At 41.6% G+C, this 26,422-nt stretch overlaps 2 protein-coding genes across 3 annotated transcripts; both read right to left on the bottom strand.

Annotated features, from left to right (window-relative positions):
- Window positions 1-674: 674 nt before the first annotated feature.
- ADAP2 (ArfGAP with dual PH domains 2) lies at window positions 675-7,707 on the bottom strand. 2 transcript variants are annotated; one of them, XM_040081756.2, is made up of 10 exons: window positions 7,586-7,707; window positions 6,365-6,495; window positions 5,594-5,685; window positions 5,387-5,472; window positions 4,938-5,047; window positions 4,141-4,287; window positions 3,364-3,447; window positions 2,900-2,962; window positions 1,616-1,693; window positions 675-1,014 (listed from the first exon to the last, which is right to left on the bottom strand). In XM_040081756.2, the coding sequence occupies exons 1-10, from the start codon at window positions 7,674-7,676 to the stop codon at window positions 805-807; spliced, it is 1,092 nt and encodes a 363-aa protein (XP_039937690.1). In that variant the 5' UTR covers window positions 7,677-7,707; the 3' UTR covers window positions 675-804. The 2 variants fall into 2 exon arrangements, with proteins under 2 accessions (XP_039937690.1, XP_039937691.1); XM_040081757.2 differs by having other exon boundaries at window positions 4,141-4,233.
- A 3,054-nt stretch (window positions 7,708-10,761) lies between these two features.
- On the bottom strand, window positions 10,762-26,160 carry ATAD5 (ATPase family AAA domain containing 5). Its single transcript, XM_040082047.2, has 23 exons — window positions 26,089-26,160; window positions 23,532-25,309; window positions 23,097-23,184; window positions 22,277-22,441; window positions 21,968-22,106; window positions 21,412-21,496; window positions 20,765-20,946; window positions 20,175-20,332; window positions 19,745-19,898; window positions 19,226-19,519; window positions 18,957-19,053; window positions 18,346-18,428; window positions 18,103-18,248; window positions 17,834-17,984; window positions 17,204-17,374; window positions 16,899-17,014; window positions 16,721-16,814; window positions 16,426-16,490; window positions 15,290-15,470; window positions 14,420-14,607; window positions 13,032-13,864; window positions 11,793-11,957; window positions 10,762-11,597 (listed from the first exon to the last, which is right to left on the bottom strand). The coding sequence occupies exons 1-23, from the start codon at window positions 26,158-26,160 to the stop codon at window positions 11,519-11,521; spliced, it is 5,484 nt and encodes a 1,827-aa protein (XP_039937981.2). The 3' UTR covers window positions 10,762-11,518.
- Between the last annotated feature and the right edge of the window lie 262 nt (window positions 26,161-26,422).

The following is a 26,422-nucleotide window of genomic DNA, read 5'->3' as shown; positions in this document are numbered from 1 at the left end:
GGGGAGAAAGAAGAATTAGTACCACTAATTCCTGCAAGTATTGGCACTTCTCATTTCTGAAAAAAAGAACTATTTTGAGAATCTCAAGACCAGCTGGCAATTGTCAGCAGAAGGTGGAAGCCTCACCAGAAACTTGGTCTGCAAGACTTCCTCTTGATTTGTAAAATAAGGCTATTGTAAAGAAGAATTAAATGTGTGAATGACTTGCTGCTTGGTAGAACCAGATCTCACACTTTGTCTTGAGGCATGGAAACAGTGCTCCGTGTCAGCCAGTGTAATCTCCATCAGTTCCTGCACACAGTGGTACCTGATGAGAAGGCTCCCCTCCAACACTGAACACCAGTCCTCATTCGTGGAGTGTTTGCAAGCAAGTCACTGAAGAAAATACTTTTAAAACTTGTTTCTGCCTTTCAGTGTTCAGTCTAATCAAGCTCAGTAACCTTTGTCTGTTCTTAGGTGAGACAGATCAGTGTCTGTTCATCCTGTACATCCTGTGTTCACCGGGGCACCGTGTGGGGTTGTGCTCTGGAAAAAATTCACTGCATGTTGGATTTGCCATTCCCATAAAAGCCAAACAGTAGATACTGTTGAAAGCAAGGAACTGGGAGCATCTGTGTGATCCATTAGAGGAGTGATTCCATGACAGTATCCTCACAATTTAAACTTGGCTTATTTTTTTATTGTGCTGGAAATGTAGCACTGTAAGAAACATTCACCCCACTCTTAAAAACAACCCTGTCCCTGTGTGGCCAGAAGATGCATCCAGGTGGAATGTAGCTGCCTGCCTGCTCCTCCCTGTGGACATCACAGTTGGGTGATGACTCTGTTCAAGGCATCCATCCACTCCCTCTGCTTCCTGTCATTCTCACAGATAAACACAAACTCTCTCACTGGCGTGACCAGAGTGATCACTGGTTTTTTCTTCTTCACCCAGACTTTCTGGGGCAAATCATCTCGTACTTCATATCCCTCATCCCTCCTTCCGATGAAAACCTGGCCCTGTGCAAATGCATCCTGGAAAGAAGGAAGCAGAAGACAGCCATTAGCCAGCAGACAGCAGAGCTCCAGCAGACACTGCTCTGTCCTTTGACATGGAACAGGATCTGGGGATGCACAGAGGGAAGCTGAAGACACCGAGTGGTGACACCAGCAGGGAACACACAAAGGGGTATTCTGCACTCGGGCATTCCCAGGAGGAGACAGGGCCCCACCCTTACAGAGGTGGCTGGTGGGTGTTCAGAAGGGACAGGGAAGGACATTCCCATGGCTAAAGCAGTGCTAAGAAGCAGGATACAGGGGCTGTCAAGCTCCTGATACTGGAATATTGCACATCTTGGCTAAGGTTACAGACACAGAGGCACTAGGCCTGGGGGCCAGGGGGCATGAACACCACAGGCAGTAGCAGACACTTTTAAAAGATCTTCCTCACAGCCACTGTACAGGCCAGAGCTCCCACCCAGCTCAGCTTCAGAGACATCCTTTGGCAAGGGAGGTGAGCTCTTGAGGCTGGGCCTGCTCTAGTCTGGCCCAGCCACTGGAAAAGGTGGATGAGAACAGACTCTTCCTCCCCACCTGCTTCATGGAGGGGCTGTGGAACAAAGAACACTCCTCTTACCAGTGGATTTTTAAAGTATATCAGGTTCCTTTCTTGAGAATCCAAGCAGAACCAGCGTACCTTAAAGGCCTCCTTCTGCTGCAAGGAAATGGAAGAAATTCTTTAAAGACCCAAGTCTCAAAATGGACTTTGGTCTATTCAAATCCCAGGACCACTTAAATGACATGGAGCTGGAGCTCAGTTTCCTTCATCCCTACAACTTGTAACAGGACTGCTGTGTGCAGTTCTCAGCTCTCTATTTTCCCTGGGCTCAAACTGCATATTTACATTCAATGACAATCATTTGGTCAGGGAAGTAATCAAATTAACAGGATTAAGGAAGTTCCATGAAATGGATTGAAAGCACTGCAGAGAACAACCCCTGAGCCAGTGGTGATAGTGAAGAGAGTGAACAATCAATTTCAACAATCTGATCAGGAAGGTTTTCTCTAGAATTTTGAGTGTACAATACTAGTTGGGGTTTTTTAAGTGCTAATTCCATCAGCTACACTTACCTGACCATTCCTGAGCTATTAATTGCTCCAGGCTGAACTGAAGAGGCCTCTTCTAGGACTCAACTTAGTTTAAGCAGAATTTAGGCCTCAGGAAAAAACAAAATCTTTCATGCTCTGTGAAAGTACTTGCAGAAGAGGTGCTGAAACACTGGCACAAGCTGGGCCAAAACCCAGCATATTCAGTATCAGCACTGCACCACTGAACTTTATAATGGGACTTGGCTCATGGTTCACTCAGGAGAGCAAGAAGTGGCTGTGCTCAAGCAGGACTTCAGATCTTTATCTCCTCCTTCAGCAGTGCCCAAAACCTCACTCTTCTGTTCCAAGAGTACTGGCCCAAACAGTTCCCGCAATAAACCAAACCAAACTACTGGCTTCACTGTAGAGAAATTTGCTCAAATGACACTTTGCTGCTCTAAGTAGGTGTGATTTAAGTGCAACTGGCTAAGTGAAACCGAGAAGTAGGGGAGGTCAGCACGTCATGCTCTGCTGCGGCAGGAGCTGAAGTCAGCACATACAGCAATCCATGCTGTGTTGTGTAACAGCACTTTGCATGCCCATTGACAGCTAATCCACCTTGCTTACTCTTCAAGGATTCTTCTTCCCTATTTTACTTTCCACACAAAATAAAACATGGTCTCAAAGAACACAACAGACTTGAACAGTGTCTTTCATCAATGCAGGAAGCAGAGAGTCACTGAGCAAATCTTTTAGGAGTCAGCATCATTGAACTACCAAATATTTTCTATCTGGAATGATCCTGTTTGTGTAATGCCACGTATGCACTTACTTTTGGTCCTGTTTTCTCCATATATCCTTCTTTGGCAAAATTTCTTGTGATCCTGGGTATGAGCTAGGAGAACACAAACACAAAAAAGTCTGTGTCTGTCCCAACTGAAACCAGGACAGGCTGTCTCATTCAAGATTGCATTTCTGTTCTGTTTTTGTCAAAGTTAATCACCGCCAATTGTGGCTTTTGGGGTCTGGGATTTTTCTGGCTGCTTGGTAAAGGGAAGTCTGAAATAAGAAGGAACATAACGTTTTACAGGTTACACTGTATAAGGATCACATGGAGACTTTAAGGCCTTAAATACTAAGTTTTTGCATGTTATTCAGTGTGGCCTTTCCTTCTACCTCTTCTGTCCATTCCTTGGACCCAAGTGCTGCTTTTTAAGCACCACTCTGTCAGAAGTAAGGAAATGTTTTCCCATGCTATGTTTGGCTAGACTGCTTCAAGCCCTGTTCAGTTCTCACCTCAGGCTCAGGGACATTTGGGAAGGTTGTTTTGAGATAATGGTAACGTGCTGCCCGAATAGCGTTGAACCAGTCAACAATCTCCTGGGAAAAAAACAGCAAACACAAACATAAAGATTAACAAGCACTGCTTCTCCAAAATGCCCTTCTCCTTCCTTGTGACCTCGTTGTAAAGAGGTACTTTCTCCCCAAGGAGCAGAGAGAATCAGTGATTTGTCCCAGACACCTTGAAAATAATTTAAGAATGCCCCTCTTGGGAGGTCCAAGACATTCTCGGCACGGACAGTCACCCCAAGCCTCTATACACAGGTTTTTTTCAGTTGATTCAGTTATGGGTTGTTTAAAAACATCTGGAAAGGTTTCCCAATTGGAAAGACACAAAAACTCTGTTGAAGGAAGAAACAGAAGTCTAACAATATCTATAGAGATACTTTTTAAAAATTATCATTATTGGCTTGGAAATAGTGTAGAACAATATTCTGTATGTGTGCCAAGAATTTAACCAAGAAACTGTGTAAAGCCACAAGGCAGTTAACCTTACAGAGATTTTACATCCATGCACCACTTAAGACTATCCAAAGGGTGAGGTTGAATATATGCCCCAACAGAAAAGCAGCAAGATGCTGCAGTTAGGAGCATCAAATTCTGCAACTTCCTATATTCTACAAGTCTTAGTGATGCCAAGTAAAACCAGATGTTGCAGACACAGTAACTCTTCCCAAATACAGATCCAACATCTAAGCATCTTGCTCACTCCAGAATCTCCATTATATTCACCTTTCCACTTTCGTGATAGACAAAAAGGTTCCTTGTTTGACCGTCTGTGGTGTAGGTGATCTGCAGCCCATGACTGTGTCCTATTTTCTCCACCTGGAACATTGCATTCAGAGTCTCAATGCTGATAACGGCTTTTGGACCTTTGGACTGTGAAATGAAAAGCATCACTGTATTAAAGTGCTCTCAGGGAATGTACTGCAGGACAGATAAGTGTATGAGACCTAGATCCCTACCGAATAGAAAGAAGACATCCTAAAATAATCTGAATATTGGATAGACCTGAAACATAAAGCCTTAATTACATGCAACATAAAACCATTTGCAAAGATTCCTTGACAAATGCTGGGTCACTATTAAAGAGAGCTGGGTCTGCACTGCAAGGGATGGGTCTATCTCCAGCCTCCTAGTTTGAGAACAATTAGCTACAGTCTCTCACATTAAGGAGTTTTGTTGAGGACCCTGCTGCAGGAGCTGATGAGAGGACATTTTGATGATGTAAGAGTTATCAACTGCCAGCAGATCTTTCTTTCTCTTGCTATTCAACTGGCAGTATCCATTTCCTTTGTTCACTAAGCAAAAGGAGGCTGCAGGGTTGAGATAAGGGATGAGCAAAAGAACTACATCCAAAACTGTCCAATATACACATGTTTAATGGGAAAACATGTGGACTCCTCTAAGCACAAGCTGGCTGCAAAACTAGAGACAAAGCTACTTGTGCTGGGTTTCACCCACAAAGAGCAAGGTCTGGGAGTGGTGTTGACCTGCTACCTATGGCCAGCTCTGGCTGAAGAACTCACTTCTTTGCTGTAGTACTTCATCACCCCTTCCCTTGCTGATAGGAGGAACTGCCTCTTCTGGAACTGTCTGCGTCCCTTCCCAAGCTTCCAGAGGCATCCTTCACGGCTGCCTGCAGACCAGACAGGTAAGTGTCAGAGAAGGGTGGCACAAGGGCAGGACTGTTTAGCTAAGGGTGATGTGGCACAGTTTCAAGTCTCTTCTCCATCTAAGAATTTTCCCTCATATGAAAAAAATCAGTGGAGAAATAGAGAACTGTAAGATCTGAATATACCCTGGCACTCGTGTAAGCGCCTTTTCTTACGAGTTTCTTCTCAAAGCTACACTCAAAGCAGTGACTGCACATCCAGCAATTCAAATGTGACAAGTCAGCCTCAGAGGTCTCCAAAGCTGCCAACAGAACATGGTGCTGTTGGCCTTGAGGCTGAGACCTCCCTGACAATCCTTTTACCTGCAGAACAGGGATCTTGGCAGACTTGGGTGTCAAGAAATTCCCCACGCTCGTATTTAGCTCTAATCCACTGCTGTCTTAAAACCCTGAAAGAGGAAAACATGGATAAAGCTGATTGTCTCTACTCTAGTTTCAGCAGCCAGCAAAGGAGACCTGTAAAGGAAGCAGATGTAAAGGTCTGCAGCAGTGAATACACCATCAACTTACATGCAGTCATGGGACTTGGGGATGTAATAGTACGGAGGAACCTTCGCCTCAAATTTAGATTTGGCCCAGAGATTCCCGTGATTCCTCATAAACTGAAATACAGAATAAATTACGGTTAGGTGTGCCACTGCCAATCAACACCATGTCATGAACAAAAAATGAGACTTGTATCAAAGGGAGCACTGCACTTTTTGCTGAGTCTTGCTATAACTCTCAGTGTGTATTTACATACATTTATAATAAAATTCCCTTTGGTATTATGGTTTGCTATTTTTAGATGAATGCACCTTTTTCAGTATTTACAGTTCTGAACCATGTGTGAAGGAATACAAAACCGCGGTTGCTGATGAAAATTACAAAAGCAAATTAGGAGGAAATTTGTTTATGATCTCTCTATTCCTTCCTCTCCTCCTAGATATTAACTGTGATTGTATTATTAACACAATTCAACTGATGGTGAGAGGCTGAACCAATATTTAAGAAAAGTATGTTGCTTTCTTAATTGAACATACTACCAAGAAATATTTGTGGGTTTCTAAACCACAGTGAGAAGTTACTGTATATATAAAAATACACACCACAGACTGTTCGGACAATGGTCACCTATCAGTGTAATTTGATTGAGCAGGTCATAAAAAACCGCCCTGAAGTTACCCATGCAGTTAACTTGGCTCTGTGTGGCTCTGTAGCACTGTCGATAGTGGATGGCACAGGAATTACATGGCAGAAGAGGTTATGAAATGTGGAGAATTACTGCTTTTTCCTCTGTACCTCTATTAAATTGCTCTCCCAGAAGTCAAGTCGAAGGGATTTGACTCTGCTGATTTCAGGAAGATTGCGATGAATTCCAGAGCAATTCAAACAAATGAATATTCCAAGTTTGTAAGAAGCCCACTCTGGATCTAGATAAAAACACAAAGAATCAATTAATACAAATAAATACAAATAAATACAAATAAAATACAAATAAATACAAATAAAAAGAATCAATGTGCAAGAAAAGGCACAGCCACTGGCAAGGGTAAAACCCCACATCTGATGCAAAGCCCAGGCTTCACAGCTAATAAATTCCTCCAATCCCGCCCCATTGTTTATGGCTGTCACTTCACTGTGTTCAGGGGAACAATACCTGCTTTCCTCAGTGAACGATGTGGCCCCCCGTGTTTGTACATTCTTTTACTGCCTATATGCTTTAAAATTAAGGTGACTGTGCAGGCAGGTGAGTGGTGATGGAAAAGCTCAGGTAAGTATTAGTTCCGCATGAAAAGCTGCCGTTGCTGAATTAACAATAGAAGGCAGGTGCCGACAGCGTGCACTATTGAGAGTACAACAGAGTACAGCCACCCACAGCCAGGACTCTGTCCGCTGCCCTGAAGGTTCCTGCTCTTGCCTGCTGCTACATCCCCTGAAGCAGCTCTGACAGGTGCATCCCTACGGGCACTGAGTGTTGTGGCAGGACCATTTCCTCGGATTGCTCCACCGTCCCTTTCTCCCCAGCGCGCTGAACAGAAGCAACCTGACGCCTCCTTCAGCTCCTGCCGGCTGCCGCCCGACCCACCCGAACGGGCACTGGCGCCGGCCCGGCGCGGGGACCCCGGCGGCTTTTCCGGGCCTTTCTCTGCCCCAACCCTTGCGCAGGGATATTCCCTGAACTGGAGATCCACCCCACTCACCCTCCTCCTCCTGCAGCCTCGTGCCCTGTCCATAAATAACCCGGGGAAGCGCCTGGCGCTGAGGTCGTTTCCTGGCCCCTGCTGCGGTGCCCCGGTCCCACGGGCTTCCAGAGCCGTATCCCGGAGCGGGCAGCGCCCCTGAGGGACACGGAGCGAGGGGCGCGGCCGGTGTCCCGCAGGGACCGAGCGGACACCGCCGCGGACCGGGACGAGCAGCGCCCAGCCGGCGGCGGAGCCCGAGGGGCGGCCGGCCCCTCGTCACGGCCGCTGTCCGCTCGGTCCGGCGGCCGAGGGGCGCTGCCCGGCGGAGCCGCGTTACCTGGGTCCCCGCAGTCGGCGCAGCGATCGTTACCGGTCCCGGCCGCCCTCTGCAGCTCCAGCAGCAGCGCCTTGTTGCGCTCGTAGTCCATCGCCCCCGGGGCCCGGCGCGGAGCGTGCGGGAAGCTCGGCCCAGCGGGGAAATGAGGAACCGGAGCGGCCGCGGCGCCTGGGACACCCCGTCCCCTCCCGTGTCCCGGCGCCTCCTCCGACGGGCGGTTGGGGCGCGCGGCAGCCCCGGCCCGCCCTGACCCGGTCCCCGTCAGCTTTCCCGCAACGACAGTTCATTACTGAGGGGCCTGGGCCCGGGAGGGCTCGTCCGCGCACCTCCAAGTTTGTCTCAACCACGCGCCTTTAAAAAGTCACTTTACAAAGCTCGCTGCGTAACAGGAGAGCAGTCGCGCCGCAGACACCGAGCAGAGCGCCGGTACCGCCGGGACAGCCGAGTCCCACTGTCCCAGCGCAGACACCGAGCAGAGCGCCGGTACTGCCGGGACAGCGGAGTCCCATTGTCCCAGCGCAGACACCGAGCAGAGCGCCGGTACCGCCGGGTTCTGCTGTCCCAGCGCAGACACCGAGCAGAGCGCCGGTACCGCCGGGACAGCCGAGTCCCACTGTCCCAGCGCAGACACCGAGCAGAGCGCCGGTACCGCCGGGACAGCCGAGTCCCATTGTCCCAGCACAGACACCGAGCAGAGCGCCGGTACCGCCGGGACAGCCGAGTCCCATTGTCCCAGCGCAGACACCGAGCAGAGCGCCGGTACCGCCGGGACAGCCGAGTCCCATTGTCCCAGTGCAGACACCGAGCAGAGCGCCGGTACCGCCGGGTCCCACTGTCCCAGCGCAGACACCGAGCAGAGCGCCGGTACCGCCGGGTCCCATTGTCCCAGCGCAGACACCGAGCAGAGCGCCGGTACCGCCGGGACAGCCGAGTCCCACTGTCCCAGCGCAGACACCGAGCAGAGCGCCGGTACCGCCAGCGCAGCTCTGCCCCACTGCCAGTGCACGGCACAGGTTCTGAGGGAGCTCGGTGACACCAAGCAGTGCCAGAAAAACCCTGCCCACAGAGCTCAACACAGGGACAATAAAGCATTTCAACCTACAAAAAATGTTCCTCTTCCATGATAAAGCGAACGCCAAAATGTCTGTGACTTAATATTGTTTATCTAAGACAAAAGACAGAACAATCTGAGACAAAGATTTTCAGAAAGAAGGTTAATTAATTCAGAAAAAGATTAAGAGGTATTCAAATATTTTTCTAGTTTCAGGTTAAATTTAATTTGCATTGCTAATTTGCATTGCTATTGTGCAGTATAATATACAATGTTTCTTTAATAAAGTTTATCTTGTAAAAACACTAATTTTGTCGATGACTAAATACTACAGTAGACAGTATTAGCAGTTAAAAATACTGAAACCTTTTTTCCATCTTCTAGGTACTAAATAGTATTATGCCTTTTATTTATTTGTAAATATTGTGAAGTTATGAAATACACAGCAGCAGAATATCTGAAAAGTTGTTCACCTACCTACATAGAATCTCTTTTCAGTACTCACCCTCTAGGAACTGTTGCATACTGAAATGTAAATGTGGATTTAGTTTTCCCCGGGTAATCTTGCAAGCCAAACACCAAAGCGTTTTGCTAGCTTAATTTTTGTAGTGCTCTTACAACTCCTGTGGAATAAAAGGACCATTTTGAATGTCATTTGGAGAATGGTTATTTATATATATCTTTTACAAAGACTTGAGATTGAAGAGATCCTTGCCTCCTCCCACCTCTATTCTGCAGTAGCATTAACACAGTCTAAGCCTTTGGCTCGTTCTTGCAACCGTAATTGCTTTTTTCTATATTATTCATGGGAGGGTAGAATAATGTCACTCTCAAGCAATATTGGAATGACAGTAAAAAGAAAAAAAAAAAAGTTTGAAACTTGGTTGAGATTTCCCTTAGAATGAACAAGGTTGTTGGTTTTGGTTTTAAGTTGCTGTACACCTAATAACGGAGAGTCATTGTAGAACACCAGGGTTGTTTTACTTCTGATTTCAAGAGACAGAAGTTAGCTCAAAGGACAGTACATAAAGGACTAACCAGGGCCCAAACTATTGCAGGAAAATATTTTGTATCAAAAGCAGGCAAATTTCGCAGTACTGGAATGGAGCTTCTGAAGCATTTCCTTCTAAGCAGAGTTAATCAAAACCAGCCCTGGGTCCCTTTTCCTCAAGCCCATCCCTCCTGGAAATTTGCTTTATTGTAGCATACAAAAAGATGCTCATACCTGATACCTAGAAATCCAAAGGTGCTATTTTATCAGAGCTCAAATCATCAAATGCAGGTTATCTTGAGGTGATGTCATGTGGTAAATACCTGATCAAGAAGGGAAATACTTGAATTTCATCTTCCCTTGTGGATACCACAGCAGATTCTGTAAACAACTTCTTAAGGCAGTTATTAAAACCAGAGAGCTGACTTCAAAAGAAGGTAAATTGTCTCTCACTGCTTTCTAATTTGGGTCTTTCAAATTATCCCTGAATTTCCTAAAATACTACTACTTTATAGGACTTGTTTCTAATTTATGTAGGTCCTCACTGTAATCTAGTTAGATTGATAGTGCCTTCAGAAAGCAGTGAACACTTTTATTATTAAAAAAAAAAATTAAATGTGTATTTATTTATTTTTACAAATCATGCAGGAGAAGCATGGACTGTTGATACAAAAATATCAAGCGATGAAGATTTTAACAGCCACCACTATAATTTTTTGATAATTCTGCACTATGGAAAGAATAAACTATAAAGACCATCTACAATGCAGAAGCTTAAAATAATTTGTTTCCATAAATATTTCTAACTCCTGAACATCTTTAAGACATGAAACATGTAAGATGAGACCAGAACTAGCAAATGGCCTTCCTTATTTTTACAGAGACACTGAGGTAAGTGGAGCACCACTGCATGGCAGCAGTCTGACTCAGTTTGAGGAACAGGAACAGTCCAGCTGCAAAGAATAGGCAGAAAAGTACATGGTTGAACTAATTCCAATTTTAAAATCCTTTAGAAAATATGTTTCAGGGGTTTTACCTTTCATACAACAGAAACATTCAGACTGTAGCAAAATCTTACAAATTTATTATCGTATAAAAACGGATTCAATCACAAATAATTAGGCTGAAGTCTTGTCAAATACAAAAAGAGAAGCTTAAGAATAGAACACAATATACAAGACTAGAAGTAGTCAAATATTTCTGAACCCAAAGTAACACTGGGATAATTGCTATTTACAAAATCTTGCCTAAATTTCTTGAGAACATGTTGAGCTACAGTAATAATTTCTCTGCCTTTTTAAGAGATTAACATGCAGATGTGACAGCTGTAAACAATGAAAGGAATGTATACAAATATATGTACATTGAGGCATAGTGCTTTGTAAGGACTCCGTTCCCTGTGGTCAGAGTGAAGAGTTGGTTTTAGTCATTTAGACTTTGGAGGACATGTTGCATTCCCCTCTGTGCCCCCTCCCACCTCGAGTTATTTATCACTTTTACCTGCAAATTCAGAAACAAACTTACTTGCACAAAACAGTCTCCTCAGAAAACAGCAGCTTTGCTGTGGAAGTTGTGGCAGTTGGTTGCTACAAAAGGACTTCTTGCTATGGGATTCACAAATTACAGAGAAAGAGCAAGAAGTCCCCACTGAATAGTTTGTGCATTTAATATTATGAATGCCCTTACTGGACAAGCACCAAACAAACCCACATTTCAGCTGTGGAGAGCAGTATAATGACAATAGATATATACATTATTTTAAATACTTATAAAAATTTAATATACAAATGGCTCTGAATATACAATAATGTGGTAATTAAAAACAAACAATCAAAAAAACAGTGGTGAGAATACCACCATTAGGCACAAAGTATTTCTGGTGTTGGCAATTTTAAGGGAAGTCCAAAGACAGACCATTTATCGTTTGTCTGGGTATTTCAAGATGAATGCCTTCAAGATAATGCAAGAACCTATTAAAAAAAAAAAAAGTAAAAAATATTGTTAAGGGAACACAGTTATTTCCAAATATAAGGCAACACTTTCATTATTTTGAGAGACAAATGTTCGCCTTCCTTGCCTAGAATTATTTGACAAAATATATTTTTAAAATCATTAACTACCTTCTATAATGAAGTATAGCAAGATTTAGGAAAACCCAAACTTACCTTCTTTTAGTCTTCCCTTGCTCTTTAAGCTTCTCAGACCTACAGATACTGCGGAGAGTGGGGAGGTATTCCAGGGTACTGGCTTGCTTATTGCCCAGGTTAAAAGGACTTCTGGAAAATACAGTTTTGATGACAGCCAGCCTCTTCTGTGCTTTTTTGTGAGTGCTAAAACAGAGAATGAAGCTTTATTGTTTCTTACTCAAGAATGTGCAGTGATGATTTTTATTTCTTTAAGATTAAAGCCAGTGGTTTAAAACTCCATTAAGTTGATGTCCAGCACTGCATGCCAATGGCTCAGATGCCTGCAGCTTCTAACTGCTGCTGCTTACACAGCATCACAAAGCTGCACTTGGACACTTGGACAGAAACATTGTTTGGCCAATGCTCTTGTCTTAATCAGGGGTGTGATCTGGGGAGCTCTTCAGGCCAGATACAGATGTGAGGGTCAGTACAACCACAACCAAAAGCATCAGTGGTCTTCAAAACTAAAAAGCATTATGCAGTTGGTATTTGCCAGAATATGAGTGTCAGGTCCAGTGTACAACACGTTATATAAACCTGGCCACAGGATGCATGGTCACATCCATTCTGACATTGCTCCTCTGGGTGCTGACTTACAGAAGAAAGGCTCTAAGCCATTTTCCTGTTCAGACCCCTGAATGGGCTTTAATTGCCCATTGTGCCAATTTTGCCTATGATAACTTGTTAATGTTAAAAACAAGGTTTCATGCCCAGGTTTGATACTATTCTTTGGTATTTTACAATCAGGTATTAAAGGTTATCCTTTCTTAGCGTAACTTACTACAAAGAATTCACTTTGTATTTTGTTCAGTCTTCATCAAGCAATACCTACCATCACATTTAACAAATTTGCATGTTTGCTCCTTGCAGAATCCCATCTGTCTTGAAAAAGCCATTCCTTTAGGGATCTGTTATTCTTTTGGGGGTGGTGTTTGTCCATTTTTGAAGTAACTAGACTAAGGCCACCATTCCTTAACACCATTAGAGTCAGGCTGTTCAAGAAAAGTCACTTTTTTGCAGATTGACAGGAAGTTAACTTAAGGTTGTAAAAGCACAGCAAACAATGTATTGCAGTGTTTTAAGGCCCACTGACAGCAATCATAGTGGTATGAATACAGCAGTGTGTGTACCCCAAATCTGAAACAGTCCTCCACCCTGTGAAACGCTCTTCTTGACAAATAACTGCATTATACTCCAGAAACATTAACAGAGCCTTACCTTGAATTAGCTGCCTGACTGAAGGATATGGAACTCCTTGTGTTTGAGACAGGTAGAGTAAGTCCCTTCAGCTGATCACTTTCAGGTGTTTTACTGGTGCTCAAAAAGGATTCCAAGTTTTGTGAAATATTAACTGAAACTTTGGTGAAGCTGAGTGCTTCAATAGCTGCCTTTATTTCACTACAGCTCTGGGAACTCCACCAATCAGTATTTTCTATACTGAACTCATCACAAAGACCATTTCTGATTTTGGCATTTGTCCAAAGAAATTCTTCACTTTTAGAAAACTCCAGTGGTTCCCTGGTGTTCGAGTTTACACAGCAATCCAGGAAGGACATGTTTTCCACAAACTCAGTCAGTGAATCCAGACACTGAAAAACAATTGCAGACCTTTTTTCATTTGCTGAGGTTTTAGTTTTAACTTCTTTTTGTTCTTTATGCACCAACAATTTTGTTTCCTTTTTATTCATTTCAGCACATGATTTAGGACTGTCTGATGGCAAAGTTATGAATTCATCTGAATAGTTCAGCTCAGAATCAAATAAGTCACTATCATCCAATATCTCAAGCCTTTTCTGAGCTTTTGTCTTTTTAGACCTTTTTCCAGGGCTACTCTTCCCAGAGCAAGAACTCTTAGTAGATCTGTCCTTTGAAGAAACTATGGTAGTCCTTTCAAGTATAGACTTTGAGGTTTCAGATTGATTTGACAGAACTTGCACTGGTAAGGGAAGAATAAGTTCAAGATTATTATATAGAAAATCCACGTGCTTCATCTGGAATTCTGTGAGAAGCTGCATCAATTTATTCCATTCCTCCATGGTTGTGATTTTGTGCTGTAAAATAATAATAATGAAAGCGTTATCAATATATTAAAATACATTATTTTAATATATTATTTTAATATATTAAAGTACAGTATTTTTTAAAAATAAAAATGTTATTATAGAAAATCTCACACTCCTGGTTTTGTGCTTATGATGTGAGGGACTGTTTTGCTTGCAGGAGACCACCCCAGTTCAGATTGTACTTAATAACCATGGAATTCTCTAATTTCTACAACAAACCTTTTCAGAGATTTGCTTCTAAGATGCTGCTATTCCTGGTGATGGTTACACTCAATTGTCTGGCAATCATTCAAAGTATTACCAAGTCAACGACAAAAATACCTTAAGAAATGTAAACAAATCTTCTGAAGGCAACAGGATGTTCTTAAGGCCAAGCAATGTCTCTACCCCAGTTCAGATTGTACTTAATAACCATGGAATTCTCTAATTTCTACAACAAACCTTTTCAGAGATTTGCTTCTAAGATGATGCTATTCCTGGTGATGGTTACACTCAATTGTCTGGCAATCATTCAAAGTATTACCAAGTCAACGACAAAAATACCTTAAGAAATGTAAACAAATCTTCTGAAGGCAACAGGATGTTCTTAAGGCCAAGCAATGTCTCTACACAGCCTGTATCACATTTTGGAAACTCCTGAAGATGTGGCTCATCAGCTTGAGAAAAATCCACCTTGCAATCATTAGACTTTGCAGGATGAATGCCATTGTCTGCCTTCTTTGTCTCTTCTCCTGCACAGAGATAACAGGCTTTACTTGAAAGGGAACATCATGAAATCGATTTTCCAGCCCTTTGCCTCAACTCCTCACAAAGGATGCTGTAACTGTCACCTCATGCTGTGGTGCTGGAGGAACAGAGCAGCTGAAATGAGACATCCCCATGCTCACATCACTGCAGCCAGTGCTACCAACCCTCTCTCCTGCTTCCCAAGCAACCCTTGAAGGAGGCTGTGCCTCACTTGTCTCTTTCTGTCACTCCCTCACACCCCTAAACTCTTTCTGAATCTTTTGGGATCAAGTTCCTACTGCTGCCTGCTTGCCAGCTGTCCCGTTTTTACCCCTTTTTCAGCTCTGCTTCTTCTAGGTGAATTGCCTACAACCCAGCTACATGGATGAAGAACTGCAAACTGAGAAAAATTACTACTGGTTCCCTCCTTTGCCCAGTTTTGCTACTCAGAACATGAAAGGAAGATGGTAAGTACACAATGACAGGCAATAAACGCCTCAAAATTTAGTTCCTTATGCATTAATACAAGGCATTGAAGTAGCTAAAAAAAGCAGAAGCCCCCTCCCCCAATATTTAGGAGTCTTACAAGAAGTTACCATGTATTCATACATGTCTAAGAATGCTTCGGTTTAGTCAAATTCATATTTAGATGGATGCTTTTTCTAAGATCAAATTAAACCAACACACCATGAGGCGCCAAACGCTTCTCTTTCAAGCATCCACCTCCACTTCTAACCCAGAACTGTAAGTACAGGACACTTTGTCTGATATCACAGTTGTTTGTGGTCAGGAGAGCAGCCAAGTCTTTCTCATCTGTCCGTAGGTTCTCAGCCAGGCACAGAGCTTGGAGGTAGCTCACAGAGTTGATCTAAACAAGAGTTACACACACACACTGAGACAACTCCTGCCAATCTCACGGCAGCAAGTCACACAAGAGCAAGTTATTCTATTTATGCTTGCAATACATTTTGCCTTTTAATACAGAAGATGAGTTTATTTGATTAGATTACAGTTAAAACCTGTAATTAGATTAATTAGATAATAATAATAATAATAATAATAATAATAATAATAGATTAAAACCTGTAAAGAAAAGCAAACTAGCCAATCTGTGTAGCCTATGTCAGAGAATTAAGTCCAATTTAGAAATTGGTCTGAATAAAAACAAACACACAAACATATTCTGCTCACGGTCTTGAGGCTACCTACATCTTGTTTCGCATCACCAGTGATCAGCTTTTACTGAACTCTGTTAATTTTAAAGGTTTTTCTTGCATTCTTTCTTTTAACTTGGCAATTGCCTGAAGTCCAAGAGGTTTTCAGTTTCACATTAAGAAATTTCCCCATCTCAATAATTAAGTCCTTCCGATTCTCATTTATTTAGGTTTTTTATCTAATACATAGCTGCAAATAAAACTATTTGCTACACTGAACAGTAGTGTTTACATTAAAGGAACAACCTGTAATATTTCTAAAATAACTCCTGTACTGGCAAAACCAAACTTCAGGTCAGAGCTATCGGATATTTATCTAACTAAATTCTAAAAACTAAATGAAGTGATTACATTATGTTCTTATTGTAATTCTCAGCACCACTAAATTGTTTGGAAAATAAATCTTCATGCTAGTAAAACAGCTTCTACATGTAAAGATAAATATATCCTACATATCCTTACATAAACCCTAACGACACGTCTGTCTCTTATCAAACAAACATGTTACATCAGAAATACATAAACCTACCTCAACATTTAAATTTCAAACTGAAACTGGCTGACAAATACTTGCTTAGGATGCACCTGCATTTCCAGACACAGACTTACCAAGGAAGGGCTTTTAAAGTTGATCTCTTCAAAATAGCCATCAAACATTAAGCTGAATGTTGGATCTATAAAGAGAGATCAGTGAGCTGTCATGACATTATGTTCAAACCTAGTTATTTTCTTTCCCCATTAGAGCAGCCAGTACCTTTATTCAAACACTCAAATACTTGCTTTACAGTCTCCTCTCATTTAATTTTGCATTTAGGAGCAGTATTCAAACGTCACCATTTACAACCTCTAATTTAAGTGGCACTTCTGTCTGTAAAGCGTAATTACTGTCACAAACACTACTCACCATTGGTGGTAAGAATGACAGGTCTCTTTGCAGTTGCCATGAATGTCTTTATTGCACTTAGAAATCCTGCATCTTCATCAAATATTATATCCACCTAGAGAAAACAAACATAGGATCAATAGCTCGAGCAGCAGTTACAAGCTGTGAACAGTCACAGCACATTTCATGAGAATTTTACCTCTTCAAAAAGAATGAGTGATGTTGCACTTTTCCTGTTGTGTTCCCCTCCTTCTTCTTTGTTTATTGACTTAATTTCAGCATCTTTCTTTACTTCTAGTGAGTTCTGAGTATTTCCTGCAGATGGATGAATGATTGAGCAGGAAGGAAGAGTGAAACCATTTAATGCTTTCCAGGCACTGGCTTCCAAAATCCCCCCTGTATCAAATGCTTAAGAGAATCTGTTCTTTTCTCCACACAGCTCCACATACATGGTGCAGCATTTCCATCTCTAAAGGTAATTCATTATTAAAAAGCAATACCTACCTCCATTTTTTTCTTCAGATGTTGCTTCTCCATCAATACCTTTACGTTTGGTAGAAATTTTGAAGTAGTTTGCAAGTGTTTTAGAGGGCAAGCTTCGTTTTAATCCTGCTCCTTTTGGTGACAGTGGAGGTTTTCTTGGAGAAATAACTTTCTTTGGAGAATACATTTTTTCTGCAAGGTATGTTTTATATTAAACTTCGTTTGGAGATATAATGTCAAACTGATCTTTCTCAGACAAATTTAAAGTAAACCCCATTTTTTAATCTATGGCAAACGACAGGTTTACTGTGCTGATTTTTCCTTGTTTTCCTTTTCTCTCGTTATAGGAAAAGCTTTCTGTTCAACTTTCTAGTCAAATGCCACAGCACTTGCTCCACCACTGCAGAAATAACGTAATCAAGAGTCACTATTTTAATAAAGTCATTATTTAATTTGGTCTGTAGTTGTGTTAACCAAAAGACCAGTTCTTACTATCATGGCCAGGTAAGCTAAATCTGCTATCTTTTTAAAAACAACAGATATCTAAAATTTGTTTTGGGAATTCAGTCTTTAACAACCTCCTCCCCTTCATAAAACCTACCCCATAATTCAGACTGAACAAAGAACCCCAGATAAGAACCACATACTTACTTGGTGACTTGGAAGTGCTACAACTGTTAAAAAAGCAAGGCTTGTGTGCATTCACACCTTTTTTGTCCACTTGATGAGACTGAGTAGCTTCTTTCAGCTGGGACAGAATCTGCCTCCCACTACGCTGGCAAGAGGCATTGACTTCAAATATCTGCAATGGTATTTAATTTTAAAAAAAATTAAACTGTAGACATCTTGTATTACAAATGCTTTTGTATCATTAGTTTTAAGTCAGAAAATGCACTGAGGAAAGAAAGAACTCCACAAACCTTAAAGCCAAGCTCCTGGGCACAAGCATACACTGCAGCAGTTTTCCCCACTCCTGGTGGGCCAGTTATCAGAACTGTATTGCAAAGAGTTGTCTCTTCCTCAAGATCAGATTTACTATCTTTAAAGTCAAGGCTGCTTAAAGAATCTGTAGAATTATTAAAAAGAAAAGAAAGGATAACTGTTATTTTTTGCCAACTTTTAACATATTTTAATATTAGTTTTAATATTAATTCTGTCGGTACCTTCTTGCTCTTGGTCCTCCTTTTCCCTTTTCTGATTTCGTTTTTCTTCCAAATCAGCTCTCTTTTTCCATTCTTTTAACCAGCTATAAAAGGAAAGAACAAAACAAGGATAAAAATTGCTGGTGAATTAAGTGAACCAAATTAAGATGGAACAGAACATAAAACTAGGGGACATTAGCCACTGGTTTTCCCATAGAAACCTATCAAGACCTTTCAGATAAAAGCAAAAAAATGTCCAGGGTTTGATTTTTTAGTAGAAAAGGTTGCCTTTATCATTCTCCATTCTGTTAGCTGATTGGTATAAAAACAAGTCATTCGGTGAACTACTTATTCACTCCTAATTCAGTGTTGTTTTGTCAGATGGATCTTTAAATTCTGTGTAAGAGCCACACCAGTAACTTAAGCCCACACAGAAATTTAACTGAAAGTACGATGTGTTAGGTGGACTTCAGTGCTGAATTCCTATCAAAAACAGACAGAAACAGAAAGGTCAGATCAGGATGCTTGTAGGGAAATACAGACAAGTCCTGCTCTCTCAGTACTCAAGCATTATCAAGTTAACATGAGGTTTTGAGTTATTTTAGGAATGGATCCACGTTCCAACTTCTGACCTGTGTAGCCTTTCAATTCCTTTCTTGTTCCCTACAAGTTCACTGGAATCTTGAGGCTGGTATTTTTCTGTCCAGAGCATGTCTTCCTTTTCCACACCTACAGAAAAAATATTGTCCATTTTTAAACAGTTCTTCATGCAATGGAACTGATCAAATCTAGCAGAGTATTAGGACTAGATATGATTTTTGCATCCCAGTGGAAAGCTGACATACATCACACATGCACTTCCTCAATGCAAAGATTAAAATGAGACAGGAAATGCAGTTACCTGAAAGTGCACTTGGATCTGATAAACACCCAGTGTCTTCTCTCACACCATCTGGTTTCTGGGTCTTGTTTTTTCCCAAGCGTGTGGCTTGTCCTGTCTCTGCCTGTTTTTCTCCAGATATGGGTGGAATAAGGTTCCTGGAAACTCTTGATTTCGTTTCAGTCTCTATACCTTCACGTTGTTTTCTTCTTTTTGATTTGCGGTCTTCTGTTTCTTTCCTTTTCCTCTTTGTTTCCTTCCAGTTCTCAGGATGTTTCTCAATTACATCAAGATTTGCAGCGCCATCTCTGCTTTCTAAGGAAAAAAAAATGCATCCATTAAAAATTTCAGGCTATGTCCGTTACTACTGCACATTTGCTTCAGCCATATTTGAAGAATTTGGTCAAAATAACCTAAAATGTGAGGATCAATTTATTTCCAACACCAGTATTCCTCCAGTAACGTATTTTTTAAAATTCCCAGTTGTCTTTTAATGCCAGAGAGAGCGAGGGTGGTGTACTCCCTACACAGATTCCTAACCTTGTGTACTGTTTTCCAAAGCCAACCGTTCTGTTTGCTTTTTCAGGAACCTGGAGTAGTATTTTCTCACTGGAAACTGAGAATTAGAAGCCACAATCTCATCTAGCAAATCCTTCTTGAATGCATCAGGAAAAGCTGGTCGGTGGCCTGAAAGCTGGAATACACACATACAGAATTACTCAAAACCTTTACACAGAATGCTTTGCATAATTTAAACTGGTAGTATCTTGTTAAATTCAGAGATTAAGAGAAATGGTTAAGAACTGATGAGAACTGTCTAATAGTAAGATACAAAATCGGTAACTCACACACAGGGAAATTTAAAAAAACCCCAACAAATTACACGACAGAAACAAATTCAAACAAGAGGATTTATTAAAAACATAACTCCCAACAAACATCAAATCAGTTTGAATTTTAAAGTACTGACCACAGGTGCAGAACAATTTCCAGTTTGTTTTGGATTCACAGTGGAAAATTCCCCAAGTGAGAGAGTGATTTTTGTGATGTTGGTGACTTCAGTACTCAGTTCCCTCAGCTTAGTTAATAGAGGACATGATGGTGCCTGCAATTTCCACATTGGAGAACCTACAGAAGAACCACCAGCAAAACCAAAACAAAAGTTAACTTCTATTCCAGGGAAAAGAAACAGGCTGGTCATCTCTCTTTTGTGAAGTCTTTTGCCTCTGTCAGAAGGAAATGGTTTCTACCCAAATCAGTCCAACACAATCTTTATTCTCCAAATTGGAACTTAACAGATAAACTTTTTTGACTAAATATTGAGAATTTTGCATTTTACCCATGCATGTATAGACTACTATAGCATCAATATAACTTGTAAATTTTGTATTCAAAAACATCTCACTGGAAGCTTCTGAGTTTTGTTCTCTTACTGAGACACAAAACAAGGAAACTCTCACCTATTCCAGTCCTAAGCTGTTCAAATTCTTCTCCTGCACAGATTCCTCAGAAATTATTATGTGCATTTAAACAAAACCCAAATGCTTAACAAAAGCTTACAGTCATCCTTCTGCTGTACATGGACAACGGTCTTAAAACAGGAACTTGCAAGAGAGTATGCTTCCATTGCTGCTGCCTTCTTTGCAATCTGCCTTTTCAGTGACTCTGGCAATCCACTCATCAGGAATTCACGTTTTGCTCTGAATGGATCATCATCTTGAGAATTCTCAGATGCATCTTGGCTTTAATGAGAACAGAAAAGAAAAAGAAAGAAAGATAGAATTAGTGAAACTTCCAGCTATGCAAGGCTGAATTTAATCACATTCTCTTTCAAATGAGTTAAAAATAGTCTGTCAGAACTGCTCAAATTAATTTTAATGTAGTTAGTTTAAAATTAATTCTGTGTCAAAAAATTTAATCTAAAAAAAATTCTCTTTGGTCCTGTATTTTTATATGCAATTTGGGATTTCTTTTTAATCAGTCATCAACTATATTTCCAGACATCTAATATGGTTTTAAAATGGTTGAGGAACTCTCCAAGACACCCCTAAAATTTTTCAAGCAGATTAAAATATCAATCAGTATAAAAGTCATAAATATTTATAGCACATTTCAGTAAGAGTATTTAAATCTGTAAAATGAGAGAACGTTAAAGTAACCTTGAAATGTATTTTGATTTTTAAGCAACTGCACTCTTGACAACTGACCTGCTTTCATCAAAGATCACAATTGGTTCACCTGCAGAATTTTGAGCATTTTTACCTAGGCAGGAAGGTGGACATCCCAGTTTCCCTTTAAAAAGGTTAAAAAAAAAAATTAGATTAGCACTGATACAAGATTCTAACCTTGCTTCTGTGTTCACTACCTGTATGTTCCATTTAACATCATCAGAGAATCTCCTTTTCTTAATGGAAAGATTAGTATTTGAACAAAGTTCATTATAGCTTTATTTCTAATTATTTCTTCAGTATAGATGCTATTTTCTAAAATTAGGGGAAAAAATGAACAAAATACAAAACATGGTATACAATTGACAATTTTTCAAAGTTTTCCCCGAATGAAGAAAAAGCAAAACAACACATGTAAATAACCTCTGCACTATTAATTCATATAAAAAGGGAAGATATAAATTGTTGTATTATACCAGATAAATCAGAAGATTAATATGCTGCAAAGGCAGCTCTATGAAATAAAGTTACAATAGTCAATAATATAAAACGCTTCTGTAATAAAAAATAAACACCTTCAGTAAAACCCAATTACCATTGGAGTTCTTTGCAACCTTCAAGTTTTTAGACTTCTTCCCCAAAACATCATTTAAGCTCCGAAGTTTCTTTTCCTTCACACTCTGCTCTGTAGTAGTGACATTATCCATGCTTGAACCTAGAATTATTACTGATTCCTAGAGGAAAAGCAAATCAAGTAAGAAAGGAAGCCCAACTTTTCCTCCTTTACTAACAATGCATTACAGGTATCTACCTTAGCTTACAAACATTTCTTGGAGGAATCATTTGTGTTGCTTATATCAATCACAAATATGTAAGAATATTCCCCCTCAAAGTACAGCCTTACATCACTTTCTTCTAATTTCTTCTTCTCAGCACGAGCTCGCTGTCGAGATGAGCGCCTCACAGGAGCTGCTGAGTCTTCATTCACTTTTGATCTGTTCTGCTGTATAGCCTTCGCTTTTTCAATCAGCTGCTTTGCTTTGGATATGTTTTTAGAAGTGGAGTTTATCTGTTAACAAAGAACAAAACAAGAAATAGCAATTAAGAGCACTCTCTTCACTAAGTACTTTGCATATAAATATAATTTTTCCCTTTCATGGATGTATGAAATTGTTGCAAAATTTCATTGGTATCAAAAAGAAAATGAAATAATTGAAAGGACAACCAAACCAAGATGGTAGCAAGTTTTCAAAAGGGAGTGAGAGCCCCGCGAGGAGATCCCAATTTTTTCATGGAACAAATAAAATACGAGCAGTGACAAGCCTCAGCTGTTCTGCTGTGCCCAAACACTATCACAAATCACTGGATCATTTGGGTGAGAAAAGACCTCTGAGATCAAGTCAAACATCTGGCCAATCACCCCCGTGTTAAATAAACCACGCCACAAAGTGCAACATCCAGTCCTTCCTACAGCCCATCCTGAGAACCTGCAGCACAGGAGCATGCTATTTTATGGGATTTTTACTAATAAAACATGTTTTAAGATCTAAGGTACAAGAAACTATCTCAAATGTCATCGTAAATCAGAGTATATTCCCTTCCCACAGGGCAGCTGGGAGGTGTCCTATTGTATTACACTACATCATTACACAATACTGAACACACCACAATTGTACCCATAGAGGAAATGACAAAATACTGACACCAGTTGTCACATAAATTACCTTTGTGCTTTTGGAGTGAGACTCTTCATTTTTCATTGCTTCAGCTTTATTTGATTTTGTAGCTGCTTTGATACGTGTAAACCTCATTCTAATTAGGGAAAAAGTATTATGAAATTATTACTGGTTAATAAAGGGCAATGTTACTCTCAATCTCATTTTCAAAAGCCTTTAAAAATACAGTGCTGTAAACAGAAGCAACTCCCCAACCGGTGGTTGAGGTTTTTTTGTTGTTTGGTTGGGTTTTTTTGAGGGTTTTTTTTGATGTCTTTAGTACAAACACATTTATAGTCAGCTTTGGTTCCTCTGTATTTTTACCCACCATGATCAGCATCCATGCAACTTTGATATACAATCCATTTATAATTATGTCTTATTTTCAAAATACTTGCATACAATGAATGGGCAAAAAGATAGAATATCCTCTAAAAGGCTTACCTTATTGGGCTGTTTCCATCAAAGGGCACAGTAATCACCTCAGCTCTGTACATGTTGCTTTTCTTGCAGGATTGTCTGCGTGCTTTTGGGGTGGAAGTCTCTATTGGGCAGGCACTTAATTCATCTGCAGAACAGGCACTTCTAGCCCTGGGCTTTTTGGGTGTAACATTTGCTGATGTTTTGATCTTCTGCTGCCTTAAACTCCTCCTCAACTCACTCACTTCTGAACTTGATGAAATTATTACATCTAAGGTGTTTTCCACAATAACAACACTAGCACCTGAATCCTCTTCTCCAGTAAAATTTCTCGTGTTTGAGACATCAGTTTCCTTAGTTTCTGATGCCTTCTTTCTTCTGTTCCCTTTTTTCTGAACCTTCCTAGATCTTCTGGGTTTAGTTCTATTGCTTTTAGGTTTAGAATGTGTGCATTTGTCCACATGATCTTCTGGGATTCCCCTTTCTAATCCTTTATTTGAAGGAATGACACCTTCAGATCCTTCTTTTTCTTTTGAGGACTTTGTAGCAGCTTGCTTTTGTTTTCCAGGTGCCTTTTTAACTCCACTTTTTGTTACATCTGCTGTTGGTTGTCTAAAAGCTTTCATAAACTGATGCTTTTCTTCCAGAGTACATTTTGGCCTCAGAGAATCCAACCCTGGAGTCTCCAGTACAGCCAGCTCCAATTCTTCTTCCTCAATAACGACATTGGATTTTCTTTTCTGAGTCACCTGCTCGGTTTGCTCACTGTCCAAGAGGGCTGGGCTTTCTTTTTCCCCTGCACGTCCCTTCTGCTTCAAAAAAATGGAAGCTATTTTCCTAGAGCCTTTCTGCTCCTTATGTGAGGGAGGTAATTTGGGGGGAATGGAATGAACTTGTGCAAGGACAGTCACGGTTCTGAGTGGCAGCTGTTGGGATTCCTCACACTTTTCTGGGTCAGTAACACTATCACATTTGTCCATTTCATTTGCTGTACCAGAAGTGTCCATTGCTGGCTTTATATCTTCCTCAACATTATTTTCTCCCTGACTTCTCAAGAAGTCCTCAAATGACACTGTTATGATACCATTATTTACCTGGGATGTCCCATCATCCATATGAATCTCAAAACTGGAATCACCAATAGCAGCATCACACTCTGCTACTGTATTTGTCTTCTCTTCACTTTCCTTTTTACACGTTTCATTCATCTGGTTTTCTGATAAAGAGCTTTCAGACAAATCAATGTTTACTTTGTGCCTCCTTTTCCTTGATTTTCTTATCCTATTTTTTGATCCATTTGTTTCACAATCAAGGGTTATTGCATTTTTTCTGGAGGGGACAACGTTTGGGAAGTTCTCTCTTTGATCATTATCTTCTGCTAATTCTCTTACACATTTTTTGTCCACTAGAGTACAAGAAGCAAGAGAGTCATTACTGTCTTGTTGCAGTCCTGTAATTACTCTGCTGTCATCACTGCTGATTTCTATTTCAAAGTCATTCTCAGATTCTTTCATTTCTTTTGGCATATTATTTAAATTAACTTTCTTCGCTTTTCTCTTCCGCTTTAAAGATGGCTTGAAAGATGATTTACACTCTTTGTCATCAGCATCCAACACTGTTTTATTTTCTCCAGCTCCTATGGGGAATGCAGCATTCTCAGTTGCAGATGTCTTTTTAAAATAATCCAAGATATTGTTGGATTTTGGTGATGACAATGCTTTATCCACTGGTTTTGATAATGGTGAAAAATACCGTGTGATTGTTTTTGGAGAAGCATCTTCCTCCCGCCGCTTCTTGCATGGCTGTAAAAGGTACAACACGAATCTTAGTTTTAAAAAACCTAAGATGACTTATTTAGAATTTTTCACTCAGACTGGGCACACATCAACTATATCTCCATGTTTTCAAAGGCCATCTAAGCTTGAAATAAATATTCTGCTCAGATAAATAAAAATCCTGTTCTGAAACCTTGAGATGGTCAAAAGTCAAAGGGACCACAAGGTCTTCAGAACAGCTCTGCAGAGATTTCACAATACTGGAAGTCTGAAAGTCTAGGTCAATTCAGATGATCGACCTTGAGATACTGCCCAGAGCATGTGTGGAGCATTTAAGAGGGAATTCCAACATCACTTAAAAAGGCCTGATCCTACATCTGACATATCTTAGGAACACAAGAGAATTCTTATCGCGTATAATGATTCAAACCATAAAAGAGCATTTACTTCTACAGCTCCAAGAAAGACTTTAGCTCATAAAGACTTTTATAACTCCTGGTTTACCAGAAACTGAACTCCACTGAAATCGCGCCCTCTGAAGCAGAAAACGTCTCTTCCCAAAGCCCCTCGAGCGCGTTTAATGACAGTCCGGCCCGCGGGGCTGCGCCGACCGTCAGCAGCGCCTGGGAGCACGGCCCGGGGGCGGGCGGCCCCTCACACCCGCCCGGGTACACCGGACGGGCCGTGTCAGGGCAGACCGCCAAAGGGGCGAACGCCAAAGGGAGCGAACGCCAAAGCGGCGACCCCCGCCAGCCCGCAACCCCTCTCTCCGCCCTCACAGCGCGACTCCCGGCCCGCGTCCCCACCTGAACGTCGCCGTCGTTCCCGGGGAGGAGGGGAGAGGCGGCCGCCGCGGCCACGGCGACCCTGCCCACCATGCCCCGGCTGCTGCGGGCGCGGAGCCCTCCCGGATCGCTGGGGGCGGGGGAGCGCGGAGCCCTCGGCCCCGGGCGGTGCCTCAGGGGCGGGGGGCGCGCGCCGCCGCCATGGCCCCGATGGCGCCGCCTGACGGGCGCGCGCGCCGGGCGGGCGGTAAAAGCGCGCGCGGGACCAGATTCGGATCCTCCGCGCGGAAAGCGCGGGGCGGGGCCTCGGACCGCTCCCACGTGACCCGCGCGCTGCCCAACGGCCGCGCGCCGT

Source organism: Hirundo rustica, chromosome 18 (assembly GCF_015227805.2).
Source record: "Hirundo rustica isolate bHirRus1 chromosome 18, bHirRus1.pri.v3, whole genome shotgun sequence".
Lineage (NCBI taxonomy): Eukaryota > Metazoa > Chordata > Aves > Passeriformes > Hirundinidae > Hirundo > Hirundo rustica.
This window is presented reverse-complemented; position numbering and strand designations above follow the sequence as displayed.

Excerpts from the sequence above, each read along its gene's own strand:
- ADAP2 (XM_040081756.2), bottom strand. The coding sequence starts at position 7,676 with ATGGACTACGAGCGCAACAAGGCGCTGCTGCTGGAGCTGCAGAGGGCG. Across the intron at positions 4,288-4,937 it reads TGAAGTACTACAGCAAAGAA|TCCAAAGGTCCAAAAGCCGT; the intron begins GTGAGTTCTTCA and ends TTCATTTCACAG. Across the intron at positions 3,448-4,140 it reads TCTATCACGAAAGTGGAAAG|GAGATTGTTGACTGGTTCAA; the intron begins GTGAATATAATG and ends TTTTTTTCCCAG.
- ATAD5 (XM_040082047.2), bottom strand. The coding sequence starts at position 26,160 with ATGGTGGGCAGGGTCGCCGTGGCCGCGGCGGCCGCCTCTCCCCTCCTC. Across the intron at positions 20,947-21,411 it reads GTGATCTTTGATGAAAGCAG|CCAAGATGCATCTGAGAATT; the intron begins GTCAGTTGTCAA and ends TTCTCATTAAAG. Across the intron at positions 11,598-11,792 it reads CAAGGGAAGACTAAAAGAAG|GTTCTTGCATTATCTTGAAG; the intron begins GTAAGTTTGGGT and ends TTTTTTTAATAG.